Raw genomic sequence first — 14,609 nt, forward strand, 5'->3', positions numbered from 1 at the left:
TGTTAGTTGTACCCCAGCAAGCAGTGGCCAAAGACTTCAGACTGAGGCTGGTCAAATGGAGCCTGTATAATAAAGCCATCCATTATTTCATGAAGGCAGTGTTGGAAGGGAAAATGCCTTTTAAATATACAGACCTATTTTTTGCTTTCCTCCTATGTACAGCATTTTTGTGATTTTAATGCAGGCATTTGAATCTGAAATACCTTTGTCACCATAATTTTAGTAACTTTTTGAGCAGTTGCCAGTTTAATTTTCAGTGCGTGAAAATTGGAGGTAAATTATTTATTACTTCCAGCAAATGTCTTTCACAATTGTATTTAATTTTTTCATCTTTTTTAATGGGTCATAAAATGGCAGTCTTTTAGTAGCTTCCCATAAAGTAAGGAGCAAACGAATACTTTGCAAATAGGTTACCATGGATGGAAATGTCAGCTGTATTTCACAGGGAATGGGAGGCTTTAGACCAGAGCTGCAGGGACATATGGCACTGGGCCACGTCCCTCTGCTGTCACAATAACCAGCAGTGGGCATGATGGAAAGAATTGCAACTGTTAGGCCTCCTCAAGTTACATTTGTGGGTAAATTGTGTACTAGGATGGGCAGTGGGCCAGGACTGACGAAGCTTCAAGTTGCATGAGTCTTGTGGTTACTTTTGGTCAGAAATCAGAACATTTGTAAAAAGCTCTTTTCAGACTAAGTTTTCCAGGATTGATTCCCATCCAAAAAGTGATATTGCACAGACAAAGGATAGGAAAATCCCTTCTACACAGAGGAAGGGCTGTGAACTGTAAATGAAAAGCAGTTTTTCCTAGTACAGTGAAATGGGTTGGAAGTACAGACTGCAGGGAAAGTGCATGTTAGGGCTGAGGTAGAGGCAGAGCAGTAGGGTTTGTGCCACACAGCAGTGTAATTGCTCGTGCTCCTTTGCCAGCTCTGTGATTCCACCTTGCTTGGGTGCGGTGTCAGAAGGGAGCAGAGGATGGGAATGAGCATCCTGGCTCAAAGCCCTGGAAAGCCACTGTCTGTGGGTGCTGCTGGGGTTTTGAGGAGGCACGAGCAGGGCTCCGCTGCCTTTCCCTGGAGCCTGGCCCCTGCAGCCCTGTGTGTCCAGCTGCACGGAGAGGAGCTGCTTGGCTCTGCATGTTCCGGGTGCCAGGCTGCAGGATGGCACTGTGGGATGGCCCCGGGGGGCTGCAGCAACAACACTGCCTGCCTCTTGGGGGGTTTATTTGAGGGGCCCCGAGGAGATACCCTACTCCGTGTCAGCTTTCCAGAGCTCAGCCCTCAGCTGGGATCTGTGCTGGTACAAAGCTGGTACAGCCTCACCCTTCACTGGTGAACGAGGGCTATGCCCATGGCTGCCGGGACAGGAATGCTCTCTTGACCTGGCTGTTCTGAGCTCCGCTGGAGGGACTTGGCCCTCACACAACACTGACAGTCACCAGTGGGAAATGCAGGGTCCTGAGAAATGGGATCACTGCCTCTTTGTCATTTCATCTCAGAATATTTCCAGTTTTGGCAGAGTGCTGAGCTAAAAGCCTCACACATGTGGCTGGTTGCTGATAAACACTAGGATGTGTTTGTGTACACATCTGTCTCTGAACTGTGTGCGAATGAGTAGTAGAAGCAGGACACCTTTTTCTGGGACTCCCAGTTTAAGGGGCAGTGTTTGTATGAATCATAAGTACTGAGAGCCCAGCAAACAGGTGGCTGCTCAAGAAATGAAAGAACGTGTTTGGTATCCCCTACAGCCATGACAGTCTCAGGGAAGGAGTGCTTTTGTGTGTTGACAGGTTCATCCTTTTGAAGATGAGGTAATTATCTGTGTGAGTTCACTCTGTGGCTTCCAGAGCTAAGTGGGTATGATCAGCTCCAGTGACATCTCCAGTGGCTCATCCCTGCAGCAGTATATCAGGGTGGGAGTGGGTAGGGCAGGGCTGCTCTCCCGCAGTGTGTCCCGTGCTGGAGCTGATTGCTCAGTGAGCCTGCTCCCTGGGATCTGTCAGTGTGCTGACAGCGGGAGCGCAGGGATGCAGAGCTGCGGGCACAGGGTGGCACATGGCACCGGGGCTGGGAAATGCCATCCCAGCTAGTACCTGTTATAACTAGGAACGGTTCCTGTGTTGCAAACGGTGAGGTGTACAATGGGCTCTAGTCCACTGGGAAATCTTTGCTATTTTACAGAATGCTTCATACAACCCAGTGAGCTCAAGGACATGTCGAGGTCCCCAGGATGCGAGGGAATGATCCTTTTCTTTAGTGTGGGTTACGTGTTTTATCCAGGTGTGTTTCGTGTCTCTGTTGTGCTCCATTTGCTAGCAGAGACCATCTACCAAAACAGCCTCATTCCTCACTAGTGACATTCCAGGCAGGACTCAGAGGGCTACCAGGTCAAACAGGGATGGAGGGGCAGCTGCAGGAGTGTGTGAGCAGCTCAGCCTGGGGGTCCTCCTCTCCTCCAGGGGAGGCAGGAAACCCTCCTGCCCTGCAGTTCTGGGAGGGTTTGGCCAAACCTGAGCAGAATCCTCATGCTGGAATTCCCCCTGGCATTCCTCATTACAATGCCAAAGCAAATAATTGGAATTAAAAATAATAAAAAGCACCACACTTAAAAAAAAAGTCGTAATTGACCAAAGTTTCACTGTGGTTTGATTTACTGCGCTGCAAGGGAATTGAATAGTTTTGGGTTTTTTATTGGTTCTGATTCACTTATTCCAGTGAATTCCAATTAGAAGGAAATCAAGAGTTATTCTTTCTGTTGGATCAATTATTCATAGCAGAGATCATTTAAAAATTAGTTTAGTGGAAGCAACTCACTTCATTTTTGCTAGAACTGAAGAAGAAATTTAGCCAAATTAGCTAAAATAGCTTTGAACTCCATATTGACTACAGCGTTTGTGCCAGAATAAAAACTCATTACATGTAAGAACGGTGTAAATGATTAATCATTTTAGTTCATGGATATCTACATTTTTATTTAATTACATCTATGCATAACATAAACTGTCTGAATCCTGGGAATCCAAGCCAGAGAAGCTGAGGAGTCTTCTTCTGTTTAACATCCACCATGTGTTGTTTTCTTGTAGGGTTAATTTGTAAAATGTAAACCACATACCATTTGTATGCAGTGTTCGGGGCTATTTATAGCAAGTCCTGACCATTTATAATTATCCGACATCTTTATCCATAATGTCTGTGTGTGACTAAGGAGATGGTTATGGAACAGACAAAGCAATGTTACTTTTACAGTTCAATTTATTTTATGTAAAACTTTTGGGAGTATTTTCTGCTCTGTGGAATGGAGAAGGGATACTCTCTACTTGGACAGCTCTTTGTCGAGGAGACCAAACTCATTCCCAAACAGGAGTAAGCACAGGCTTCCATTTCCCCTCTGAAGACACTCCCTGTGGAGCAGAGGCTGTAAGTACAAGTGCCTGCGGAGCAGGTATGAGCCTTTCTTTGCTGTTCCATGGCTGCTCATGTTTCTTCTTCTCTCTTGGCAGAACCCTGGAGGTTTTGGTGAGTTTGAATGAAGGCCAGTCTTTCATGTCCAGCTCGTTAACCATCACTGCTTCGGAGTGTGTAAGTGAATGACTTCCATAATTCTGTGTAAAATCCCCACACCCTGTTTCTCTTTGGGCTTTGCCATTGCAAGACCTCAGGGCAGAGAATCTCTGCTTCCACTTCCCAGTGCAAAGCTGTGGCTTTCAAAGTACTGGGAGGCTTCCCTGCCCTCAGAGACCTGGTCACTGTAGATGCCATGCCCTGAGGGCCAGGTGTGACAGTCACCATTCCATCGTGGCTCTGCCCTGAGTAGGACTGGAGGGAGCAGATGGGCACAAGCTTGGCCCTTCAGCCTGCATGTGGAGAGAGGTTACCATCCTGCACAAGTACTAATGCTCCATAACTCTGGGGCCTGAGGAAGGAGTGTAGGCTCTTAGCTCTTGTTCATCTGGGGAGACAGCCTGTCCAAACAGAGGCCAGAGATCGATCCCACTTACACCTGGGGGTGAGGCAGTGCAAACATCCTGCTAAGTCTGATCACAGGTTATAGAAGAGAGAAAAGCTGCTTCTGGGAGAAACCACACACTTGTGCAGCCAGTAACTGTTCTGATTTAATACATATATTTTCTAGTCTCACATTTTTGCTCTCCTTTAATTCCTTTTGTATGACACAGGACTGCTGGGATTTGTGGAGGGAGACAGAAGCCCACAGTGTTGAGCACATGCTGTGCGTGTGGGCCTTTAAATGTGTACCTCAAGTGTGACATGAGAGCAGTTTTCCCACTGGGCGTGGAGTACAGAGAGCAGTCTCTTTTGCCCGTCACCAGACATTGCTCCCAACAGGATTTCTTTGCTCATAGATCGGTAACCTAAAAGAGAAAAAAATGACATTTTTCTTCTGTTCATTTAAAACCTCACCATTCATGCACCTGTAGAAATCAAGAGATCCAGTGCAGCCCTACAGTTTGAGGAGGGGAAGCCTGGCTGAGCTGGGAGCAGAAGAAACACACAGAGCCCAAATAATACTTCTCTGTTTCAGGGCCTCTGTCGGTTGGCAGCATGCCAGCCGTACACCCAAGCAGGGTGACTGAAGGCTGTGCAGCACGGGAGCTGCTGCAGCCCAGCTGCAGCCTGCCTGTACCTCAACCCTCGCAGAGAAGTCAGCACATGGTGCCCCTGTAAGAGCTACCAGGAGTGCACAGAGAGGGAACAGGAAAGCAGCTCAGAGCAAGATGCTGGGCACAGCCTTCCCACTGTGCTGCATGGCAGCTCTGCTGCTCTGTGCTCACAGCCTGCCCTGGCAGGAAGCAGAGAGGTACAGATGTGCACAGGCAGGAAGAGCTTCTCGGCAGCCTTTTTTGTCTCTGTTTGGTTTCTGCTCTTGGCCTGTGCTGCAGCAAAGGCAGCTCCACACAAGAACTGCTGTTTCCATAGTAGCAGATGGGCAACTCAAGAAATGGGTCACTGCTAGAACTGCTCACTAATTCTGGGAGCTGAGCAGCTGATGGCTGACTGGGAGATGAGTTACAAGTTATAGCCTCCCAACAGACACACGCTACTGCAGTGAAAACAAACAAAAATACACAGCATTAGGCACCCATTGTACCTGTGTCCCTCACTGCACCTGGGATATGCCTCTGTTCTACCCCCATGTCCAGTGGAGCACCTCCAGTACAACTCTTACTGGGTCAGGACTGCTCACGCAGTATTCCAGTCTCAGTGATTCCCTGGGTCTCTCCTTTCCTTTTTTCCCAGCTGAAGTCTGAATAACTTTTATTTTCCTAGGGACGCTGTTGTGTTTCTGTCAGTGTTGTTCTAAAAGCCTGACTGTAGGAATAAAGACACCCCCAGGAAGTGGGTTGGAGGTGTGGGAGGTGGGCTGCTCAGTTCTGCGGTGCAAGTGTTGGTGGAAGCAGGAACACTCCCTCCTTCAGTTTCAGGTTCACACAGCATGGCTGCAGGGAGTCAGTGTGCCACAGTCTGTGCAGGAGTGTGGGCGATCAGCATCAGAGCCTCACAGGTGTACTGTTCGTAGAGATGCCTTAAAATCTCCCCGCATGCTCCCCAGTCCATGTGTGAGACCTCATGGACTCACATGGAGGAGAAGGGCACCTCTTATTCACAGGCTTAGGATGAGACTTCCCCTGTCTGTGTCTGATGGCTCATTCCTTAGCAGGCAATAGACTCTCTCTTTTCCTCGAGCTGGGCCTCGTTTTGATCTCGGGGCTCTCAGTTGTATGAGTTTTACATCAGAAGGAACCCCCTGACCTGAGCAGAACTAACGCTGGCTTTTGGGGCGAGTGCGTGAAGCAGCGCTGACACTGTCCCTGCTGTCTCCACAGTCCAGCGGTGTGGCAGCGCTCATTGCTGTCCTCGTACTGTTGCTGCTGGTGGCACTCGGCTTGCTCTGGTGGTTCTGGCCCCTCTGCTGCAAAGTGGTGAGTACAGACTGTGGGGAGCAGCCCCTGCACCCTGAGCCATGGGTTGGAAACACAGATCCTGCGGGAAACTGGTGAAGTGATGGGGAGGCAGCTCTAGGGGAGCTTGTGACAGGCAGAAAAGGGCTGGGGAGACCAGCTCCAGCACTGGGGCCTGTCTGTGAGTTGCAAGCACAGCAACAGCACAAGCACAGTGCTGTTCCTGGGAATGGGGTGGCCATAATGGTGTGCAGATGTTACCCTGAAATCAAGGACCACTTTAAAAGTGCTCTCACTAAAATTGGTATTTGCAGTCCATTATGGGCTCTCAGGTTGGAAATCCCTCTTTGTTTTCATAATCCCTGCACACATCCATCTCTTTATCTGAGTGCACTCTCTATCCTCACCCCAGCAGCAGCAGTGTTGGTCGCTTGACTCCTTCCATTCCTTTCTGGGGGAGGGGGGGTGTTAAATGGGTGAAGTTTATTATTCATCCAGCTCAAGGACAGTGTGGAGGACTTGGGAATGGAGATTACTTCCCTGGTCTGGGTTCCTGGTCTTGTCTGGGGCCTGTGGAATGTGGGGCAGAGACGAACTGGCCTTCTCACCTGATGGTGCTGCAGCCCTCATAACCCAGGGGGTCCATTGGGCCCCTGGCTGTCCAAGGGCAGGAAATCCTCAGCCTCCATCTGCACCCTCACAGTCTGGGGTTCCTGAGATGAGAACAAAAAGCCTCACTTGTTCTCATTCTCCACAGCAGAGACCCAACAGAAATCCAGGGAGCTTCCTCTTAGTCACCTTACCTCCACTTTATTTTATATGGTGAGCCTCCCTGTGGAAAAGGAACACTGGAAATCAGTAAGAAGCAAGTTCCTGGTCTTCCTATTTTAAATAACCTAACCTTGATTCATAAATCAGCTTCACAAGTTAAAATTCCTACATGAAGCAGTCCAGTGAATAGTTCTGTAGTATTAATTTCCAGCCATATAAAACCGTAGTTCTTCAAATGTTTGTGCCCTCTGTGTTTCCTCCCACCTCCTGTGGATACTACTTGTTACTTCAAAACAAAAGGTAATCTTAGGCCTCTTTGCTACAACACTGCCGAGTTCCAAGCCCACACACTGTTGCACTGAACCTACTGCGGAATACTGATCCTTCCTTCTGGTTTTGCCGGCCGGTCCTTGTGCTGTGCCTCAGTTGCTGCCCTTCTCTCCTGCATGTGAGGCTTGGACGTCCATCACCTGGAAGGGCCACTTGTGGCTTAGTAGTGCTGGGCTTCAGGGCAGCGTCCCTGAGGAGAGAGGCAGCATTATGGCCAGGCAGGACCTGCTCTTCCCTTCCTCTGGCTCTGCTTCCCTGGCAGAATGCAGCGCCTGGTTTCCTGGAACAAAGAGCAGAAGCACAGGAGTCAGAATCCGATGGAAAAGAGAGATACAGGGTGTTGTGGGTAGAATAAGTGTCTGGACCCAGGCGGGTGTGTTGCCCCCTGCCCACGGGCCCAGCTCCATCCTGGCTGGGGCTTGGCCTTGCAGCATTCTATGCTGTGAGTCCCATGGACACTCAGAGGGTGAGGCAGGGGGACTCCCTCTTCCTTCCTTGTCCCCCCGCTTTCAAGTGTTTCACTGTGACAGTCCTGTCACTTGTCCCTTGCTGTGGAACGTATGATTGCAGCAAGCTGGCTGCAGGCTCCGTGCTGACATCTCCTAATGCCCACATCATGGAGCGGCAGAAAAGTGTTAATGAGTGGATCAGAGGCACTGCTGCCTCAAGCACCAACTTTTTTTTTTGTTTGTTTTTTAATGTTTTTTTTTAAAGAAATCAGCTCTTCTCCAAACTCAAACCTTCGTTCTTTGTGACTCACTAAATGGGATGGAGCTTTGCCTGGAGAGGCTGATGATAAAACCAGACAAACTGAGGAAGCAGCCCATGTCTCCATGAGGATGATAAGACAGCAGCATTATTCAGAGGCTTCTGCATTGAAACAATCTGAATCCAGCTCAGGAAGGGTTAATTTACAATACTCTGGTCTTCCTGTGTGCAGTTCTGCGTGCAGCTCCGTGCAGAGCTGCATGTGTGCCTTGGATTTTTCTTTTTTATAAACAGCTTTCTACTGATTTCACTTGGAATATCACACGATTGAAAATAATCCTTGTGTGTGCACGTGTGATTCGAGTGTGTGAGTGTGAGAGCCTGTGGAAGCATAAGGATGCAGGCATTGACATTCCAGTGCTGTCAGCAGGGTGAGGAGCTGCTGCTCAAAGCAGATTATTTTCTCACACCACTGTCACTTTAAAAACAAGTTTCATTTTCTGAAGCCATTAGAAATAACAGCTAATTAATGAATTGCTTGGCTTTAAACTGAATTTCCCCTCAAAATTCAAGGAGTTCAGGAGCTGGCACAGGATTAGATCCTCCACTTGGGGAGATGAGAAAAAGCTGCCATTGACTATTGCCTTAGGAAGCCACAGTGAGCTCAGACAAGTCGGGTTTCCCTTGATTGTCCGGGGAATTGTGATTCCTACATCCCCAATGGGCGCACGGTCCACGGGAATTCCATCCCTCATCGCGGAGAGGTTTGCTGAGCAAAGGCGTCTGTGCTCAGACAGATGCGAGGTTTCAGAGTGGCACAGCTACAGTAGGGGAAGGACGCTGCCGTTTCATATGGGTACATACAAGTCCACCTAGGAGGACTTCCTCCTGTACAGCTTGCATGCCTGACAGGGAAATAGATTGTTTTGGGATGATGGTTAGGGACAGGTAAAATGGAAATAAGGACAGAAATTTAATAAGGTGGCCCTTCATTGAGTGAAAGTGCTGCTTTACTGTTTGCACTCTCCTAATTGTTTTCAGTGAGAATGAAATACCTCCAGGCTTTGGAAAATCCTACTCTGCATCCAAGTATCTCTCAGGATCTGTCCTGATCCCTCTGTGTTGTTGCTTCATGTAAAGTTAGGGTAATAATTCCTAGTGGCTCTCAGGAATGTTTCACTAATTAAATAATTACTTTCGGTTAAGTATTCTGGAAACTCCTGATTGCTGGGAAGAAAAAGTGTTCAGAACTATTAAAATAAAAGTAACTCCTAGCATGGTTTTGCAACATCTTAACAGCAAAGGGATGTCTAGTTGAAATCCACAGTTCACTTTCCAATCCACCCAAAGCACTCTGAGCTTGACAAGTCAACCATTCTAGATCTTAAACCTGAAGGGCTGTGGGAAACTGTTTGCAGAGGTGCCATAAGTAATTTCTCCTGTTGGAGGAGAATTCCTGTATGCACTGCCGAAAGTCCACAGCCTATTTAGGCTGTCAGTAGTAACTACCTGGGGGGGCATTGAGAACTGAAAGGTAAATCAAGATGTAAAACTCTGTTGGTCAAGGAAAATGTGTTTCTTTTGTGTATTGTGCTGACCATCTCTGCAGTGATATTGTTCATAGGCAGTGTTTAATGAAAGTACTAAACTTAATAGCACAGAGTGAGTAAAATAAGGCATATTTCAATTAAGGTACCTGAACCTGTATTAGATTGAGGTGTTTGTCAGCGTGGACAGTTTTGGATATGTTTGTATATCAAGGCATAGCAAGAACAGACTCCTTGATACTCGTGGTGTATTTTCTTAGTCATTTCCAGGCAATACCCAAGCTGAAAACATGGCTCGATGTCACCAAAGAACTTACTGTTAGCTTGCAAACCTGCTTTTCTCATGGAGGAACAGCTGTGCATTCAGTTTTCAGCCAAATCAGTGAAGAGGGTCCCTTGCCTGCCTCTCCCCTCCTGGGACTATCAGTGCTGGCCATTCTCTGAGCTTTACAGCATGGATGTGACAAAGGGAACAGGAAAAGACTGTAGGGAGAGATTTAAATAGAGGTGTAAGAAATGCTCCCGGGAGTGGGCCTCACCCGAAGCAGTGTCAGAAGTGTGGGAGTGTGACTGCAGTGCAGGCACTGCACAGTCATGGAGCTGGGAGGTGGGAAATGTGAGGGCTGCGGAAGCATCCAGGACATCCAGAGGTGAAGCGTGAGCTGCCAGAAGGCATTTCACACTTGTCACTGGGCCAGAGACTCCCCAGCAGCACAGCAGCAGCAGCAGCTCGGCCCATGGCTGTGCAGGACCTCACACAGGCCTCGGACGCTTTTCCTCTGGGATTGCTCACGGACTCCGGGGAGTCTCGGCACTGGCTGTTCCTCACAGCGGCTGAGGCTCATCCGGCCAGGAAGCGTGGTGGCAGACACGTCTGTCCAGAGCGTCTGCGGGCCAGGCATGGCATGTTCTGGCAGATGGATGGTGGTAATTTCCAGAAGGCCTCACTGATGGATGCTCAGGGGAGCAGGCAGCAGCGGCTGCCAGCTCGCCAGTGGACGTGGGGGCTCGGGTGGAAGCAGGTCACTCTTACCATGGTCTGTTGCCTTTGGCTGCTGCCAGTGCAGCACCTTATTCTTTCCCATGTTTGGCTCTTTCAGGTCATCAAGGATCCCCCTCCACCTCCGCCAGCCCCAAAAGAGGTATGGTCTGATGGTGCTAATCTTATCACACTGCTCACATGAAACCACTCCTGTGCTTCCCTGCGCGCTGTGTGTCCGGCTCTTTGCCCAAGTGCTGCCGGAGACAGGACTGCGCCGGGGGGAGCCTTCAGCAGAGAACAGGGTTGCCAAAGTCCAGATCTCTGTGCTGTCTCAGCTCAGTGTGGCCTGAATTAAGGCCAGATCCACAGAAACACTTAGGGCCTTTATTCCAAGATAGCTTTGTTTTTGCCATTCTGCACTGAAAAGAGAAAGACTGAATAGCCCTTGTCCAACACCTAAAGATTCACGTATGACTTAGGCAGTATTTTCACCCAGCTTGGGCATTCCAGACACTGAGGAATTCCCCTTACAAGGGAATTTCTCTCCCTCTGAAGGGCAGTAACGCACTGAAGGCTCTGCTGTCCTCAATGTTTGCACCCCTTTCACAACCAACGGGGTGTGCTCCATGAACTCCAGTGAAATATACAGATAAGACATTCAGTGTGTGTGTGAAAGTATCTTTTAAAAGTAAGTATCATTTGAATGTACTTACAGGAAGAAGAACAGGAGCCCTTGCCTTCCAAGAAGTGGCCCACGGTGGATGCTTCCTACTATGGTGGACGAGGAGTTGGGGGAATTAAGAGGATGGAGGTTGGTATGATCTGGAGATCACAGTTCCCTCAAACACGAGCTCTCTGAGGCTGCAAGTGTGGAAACAAAGACTTGAAAGTGCACTGAAAATACAAGGCCATAATGTGTGCTTGTCTTCCCACTGGCATAAGCCTTGGAAAATTCGTTACCATATCGAACAATTCTGACCTTGCCTCTGAAAGAACAGCTTTCAGTAGTTCCATTTGACTGGGACTTTAAATAGCTGCCTCAAGACATGCTCTTTCCATCAAGCTAATGAGAAAGAGAGAGTGAGAGCCTTTTCTGCGTGTTTTGGAAGGAATTACAGTGAAACATAAGTCCCCCAAGTGTGGGCCAGCCAAATGCGCTGACAATGGTGACGCTGAGGAGAGGCTTGATCCCAGAGGGACTCGCAGCGACAACAGAGCCTGTCTTTGAAGAGACATGATAGCATCATGTTAATTAAAACAGAATGAAGAATGTGCATCCTTATGGGCACATCCTTATGGCAGGTTTTGTAGTCAAGTCAGCCTTTACTGAATGTGCAAAGCAGTTCCTAACTGCAGTCCAGGAAGCTGTCTCTGTCTGAAACACCCACCTAGGCCATACTGAGGTGTCTTGATGAAACTTTAAAGGTGTCTGCCTAATCAGCTTTGCTTGAGTACTTTTTAAATGCAGCAGCAGAACATGCAGGTTTGAAGCTGTGTCGCTTCTATGCATTTTCTTCAGCAGTTCAGAATTGCTAATTTAGAAGAGCTTCAGATTTCACAAAAAGAAAACATTTTGTGCAGTGTTTTGCAGAGGCAAACTAGGAAATGCTTTCCAACATCAAGAATTACAAGCCTGGATTTCTGAGGGGAACTATGACAGCCTCCAGGAGGGGCTCCAGGAGGGCTTCCAAGGTTTAAACCAGTCTAAATGGGATCATGCACAATGGAGCAGAAACCTCACGAACACAAGTGACGTCAGGACCACAATGAAATGCATGTTCAGCCCATGGCAAAAATGCAAACGAGAGTAGAAACTGATGATTAGGTCAGAAAACCTTTTCATCTGTGGTAGGAATTTTGTGCAGGACTAAGGGCTAAAGATCTAGACCAACTGAAATTCCTGCCAGCGTAATCATGGGCCCTTGAAAAAGGCCCCCCTTCTGTGGGGCTGTGGCTCTGTCTGTCCCTGGGACCCCAGAGCGGTGACAGATCTGGCTGGGCACCGATGGTCAGTGCCTTCAGGTTTGACTGGGGAGCTTCACCTCTGCCCTGCAGTGTCTGGGACTGGGAAGATGGGCTCAGGCTGTTGGGAGAGCAGGACAGGCCTCACAGCTCTCCCTGGCTCAGAAGAGCACGCTGCTCCTTTGGGGAGTCAGGGCAAAGACGAGAGAAAACACACTCCAAGGGAGGTTGTTCCTTACCTGGCAGTTAGAGGTGGCTTCTGTGCCGGGGCCAGTGACAAACTTGCTGGCCCAGTCATGATGTTTCTTCCATGTTTGCAGTCCATGTGGCAGTGCAGTCATCTGGTTTTTATTGCTTCTCTGGCCTCTGTTCTTCTGCCATTCCTCCAGCAGCTTGATTCCTCTGGCAGCTTCCCTGTCTGGAGAAGGGGAGGGACTGAACAAGCACCCTTGCCCTTCCCACTCCTGTGCTGGGGCAGGTACTCATCCATTCCTGCCTTCCCCACTAGCTCCACCCCTTTGTGACAGTCCCAGATAGCTTGGGCAGTGCTGTTTGCTCTCCCTAGCTCTGTCTTTTGGCATTGCTGTCAAGTTTTGTGATGTCATTGCCAGACCCTACCTGTTAATCTGTTTTTATGTCAAAATTGGGTGGTCAGACTCCACCAATTCCAGTTTCTTCTGGGTGAAGTGGCTTTTGTCAGAAGGAGAAGGTAATTTTTTCAGGGAGAGATCCACCATCTAATGAAACAGTGTTTAAAATACATTTTAGCAGCCACGTGACAAAAAAGTACCACTGATCACAGTGAAAGACAGGTGTTGAGGGGCCTCCTGGCAGGCCAAATCACTGCAAATGACATGATTATGTCAAGTCTTGCTGATATGATCCAGGCCACTTTCACTAAAGACTCTCAAAACTCCAGCCATAGCTTTTAGCTGTTCCTTTTTGGATGAGGAGGGAACAGCCTTGTCCATGCTTGTTTCTGAGTGCAGTACAACAAACACCCCTGCTGAGATTGCTGCACGGTGCTTCCAGTTACAAGGTGAAATAGGATTCCTGCAGCAAGGTGAATCATCCCTCTCAGCAGGAAGGTTTTTCCAATGTAGTTCCTCTGCACAGCACGATGAGGGTAGCCTGTATGGAAGTCAGAATACATGTCTGTTTCCCCAACAGTGATAACCCAGGTTTCCTTCTCTTTCAGCTCTTTGTGTATATTTTATACACTTGGAGCAGCGATTAACATACACATTGCTACACGTTCTATATGCACTTAGGCCGGTTAGACTGCTTCACCTGCTCTTCTCCAGTGTGTATCTTCCTGCAGGACAACATGGAAATCTGAGCAGGTTCAAGGAGCTTCTGCTCAAACCTGCCCAAGCATCACATTTAATCTGCACTGGGGTTCTCGAAAGCTCTCTGGGTTAGGAAGCCTGGGTTCTATAAATCTTGGCTTTCCTGTGTGCCAGATTAAGGTCTGGTATTTTAGGATAAATAAGAAGTGGAAATCATATTTTTATATCATTACTTAGAGAAGATTTGACAGATCCCCTGTGTCCTGTACAGCCCATGTGAAGCACGGTAGGATTTTCTATCACTACTAAGACTTACTTACAGACACTTAACTAAGACTATTGTTATCACAAATGAAGAGGTAATGTTCTCCTCAGTACCTCCTCAGCACCTGTTCCAAATTTATCCTTGTTCAGCTCCGTTATTTGCAGCAGTTTCCCTGCCCTGTGGTGCACTCACACCTGAACTCTGCCTTTCCTCAGGTGCGCTGGGGTGACAAAGGCTCAACAGAAGAAGGGGCCAGGTTGGAAAAAGCAAAGAACGCTGTGGTGAAACTCCCAGAAGAACCAGAAGAACCTTTTCACCCTAAACCACCTAAACCAAAGCCTACCTCACCAGCCATGCAGCAGAAGTGGTACACGCCAATCAAGGTAATCTGTTTGACTGTCTTTGGTACAATTTGTTACTGAGGGCTGGATTCCTTGTGCCTTATGCAGGCTGAGCTGTGCATTACTTTCCAAGTGTTCCCGTTCAAGTGTAATGTGCTATTCTCAAAGGGAACACCTACTCAGCAGGAATGGCAGGAGCAGTTTGTAGCCCTAAATGCAATACTTGATCATTACTGCCACATTCTGTTTGCCTCCCCTTAAAAAGGGACATATTGTACAATGAGAGCGTTAAAATTTATGGGGGTTTGTTGGCTTAGTAGAGCTAATTAAACCCAAAACTGCACAGTCTGTAGCTGCTACACTAAGTTTTAAACACACATTGTCATGACAAACCAAGAAAAGCAAAAAATTATATAAAACAGTGTAATGCAAGAAGTCTGACAAAAAGTGAATTGTTCTATCCGGCTCATAATAACGGTGCTCTGAGTCACCT

The 14,609-nt window shown here is 48.1% G+C and overlaps 1 protein-coding gene and 1 long non-coding RNA gene across 3 annotated transcripts in view; one reads left to right on the forward strand and one right to left on the reverse strand.

The window, feature by feature from the left end:
* Positions 1 to 14,609, forward strand: part of ANTXR2 (ANTXR cell adhesion molecule 2) — a 79,733-nt gene that overhangs the window by 38,557 nt on the left and 26,567 nt on the right. Inside the window, exons 11-15 of the mRNA XM_069012314.1 lie at positions 3,504 to 3,582; positions 5,847 to 5,942; positions 10,378 to 10,419; positions 10,975 to 11,070; positions 13,991 to 14,158. Of these exons, the coding sequence (XP_068868415.1) occupies positions 3,504 to 3,582; positions 5,847 to 5,942; positions 10,378 to 10,419; positions 10,975 to 11,070; positions 13,991 to 14,158 (481 nt within the window). The remainder of the gene's footprint in view (positions 1 to 3,503; positions 3,583 to 5,846; positions 5,943 to 10,377; positions 10,420 to 10,974; positions 11,071 to 13,990; positions 14,159 to 14,609) is intronic.
* The window catches only part of LOC138109241 (uncharacterized), a 55,803-nt gene continuing 52,231 nt past the window's right edge, over positions 11,038 to 14,609 (reverse strand). The window contains exons 2-4 of one of the 2 annotated variants that reach the window (XR_011150374.1): positions 12,840 to 13,352; positions 12,461 to 12,639; positions 11,038 to 11,120 (exon numbers count right to left, since the gene is read on the reverse strand). This is a non-coding gene — a long non-coding RNA (uncharacterized lncRNA). The remainder of the gene's footprint in view (positions 11,121 to 12,460; positions 12,640 to 12,839; positions 13,353 to 14,609) is intronic. The other variant, XR_011150375.1, reaches the window with a different exon arrangement.

Source organism: Aphelocoma coerulescens, chromosome 4 (genome assembly GCF_041296385.1).
Source record: "Aphelocoma coerulescens isolate FSJ_1873_10779 chromosome 4, UR_Acoe_1.0, whole genome shotgun sequence".
In the NCBI taxonomy this organism is placed as follows: domain Eukaryota; kingdom Metazoa; phylum Chordata; class Aves; order Passeriformes; family Corvidae; genus Aphelocoma; species Aphelocoma coerulescens.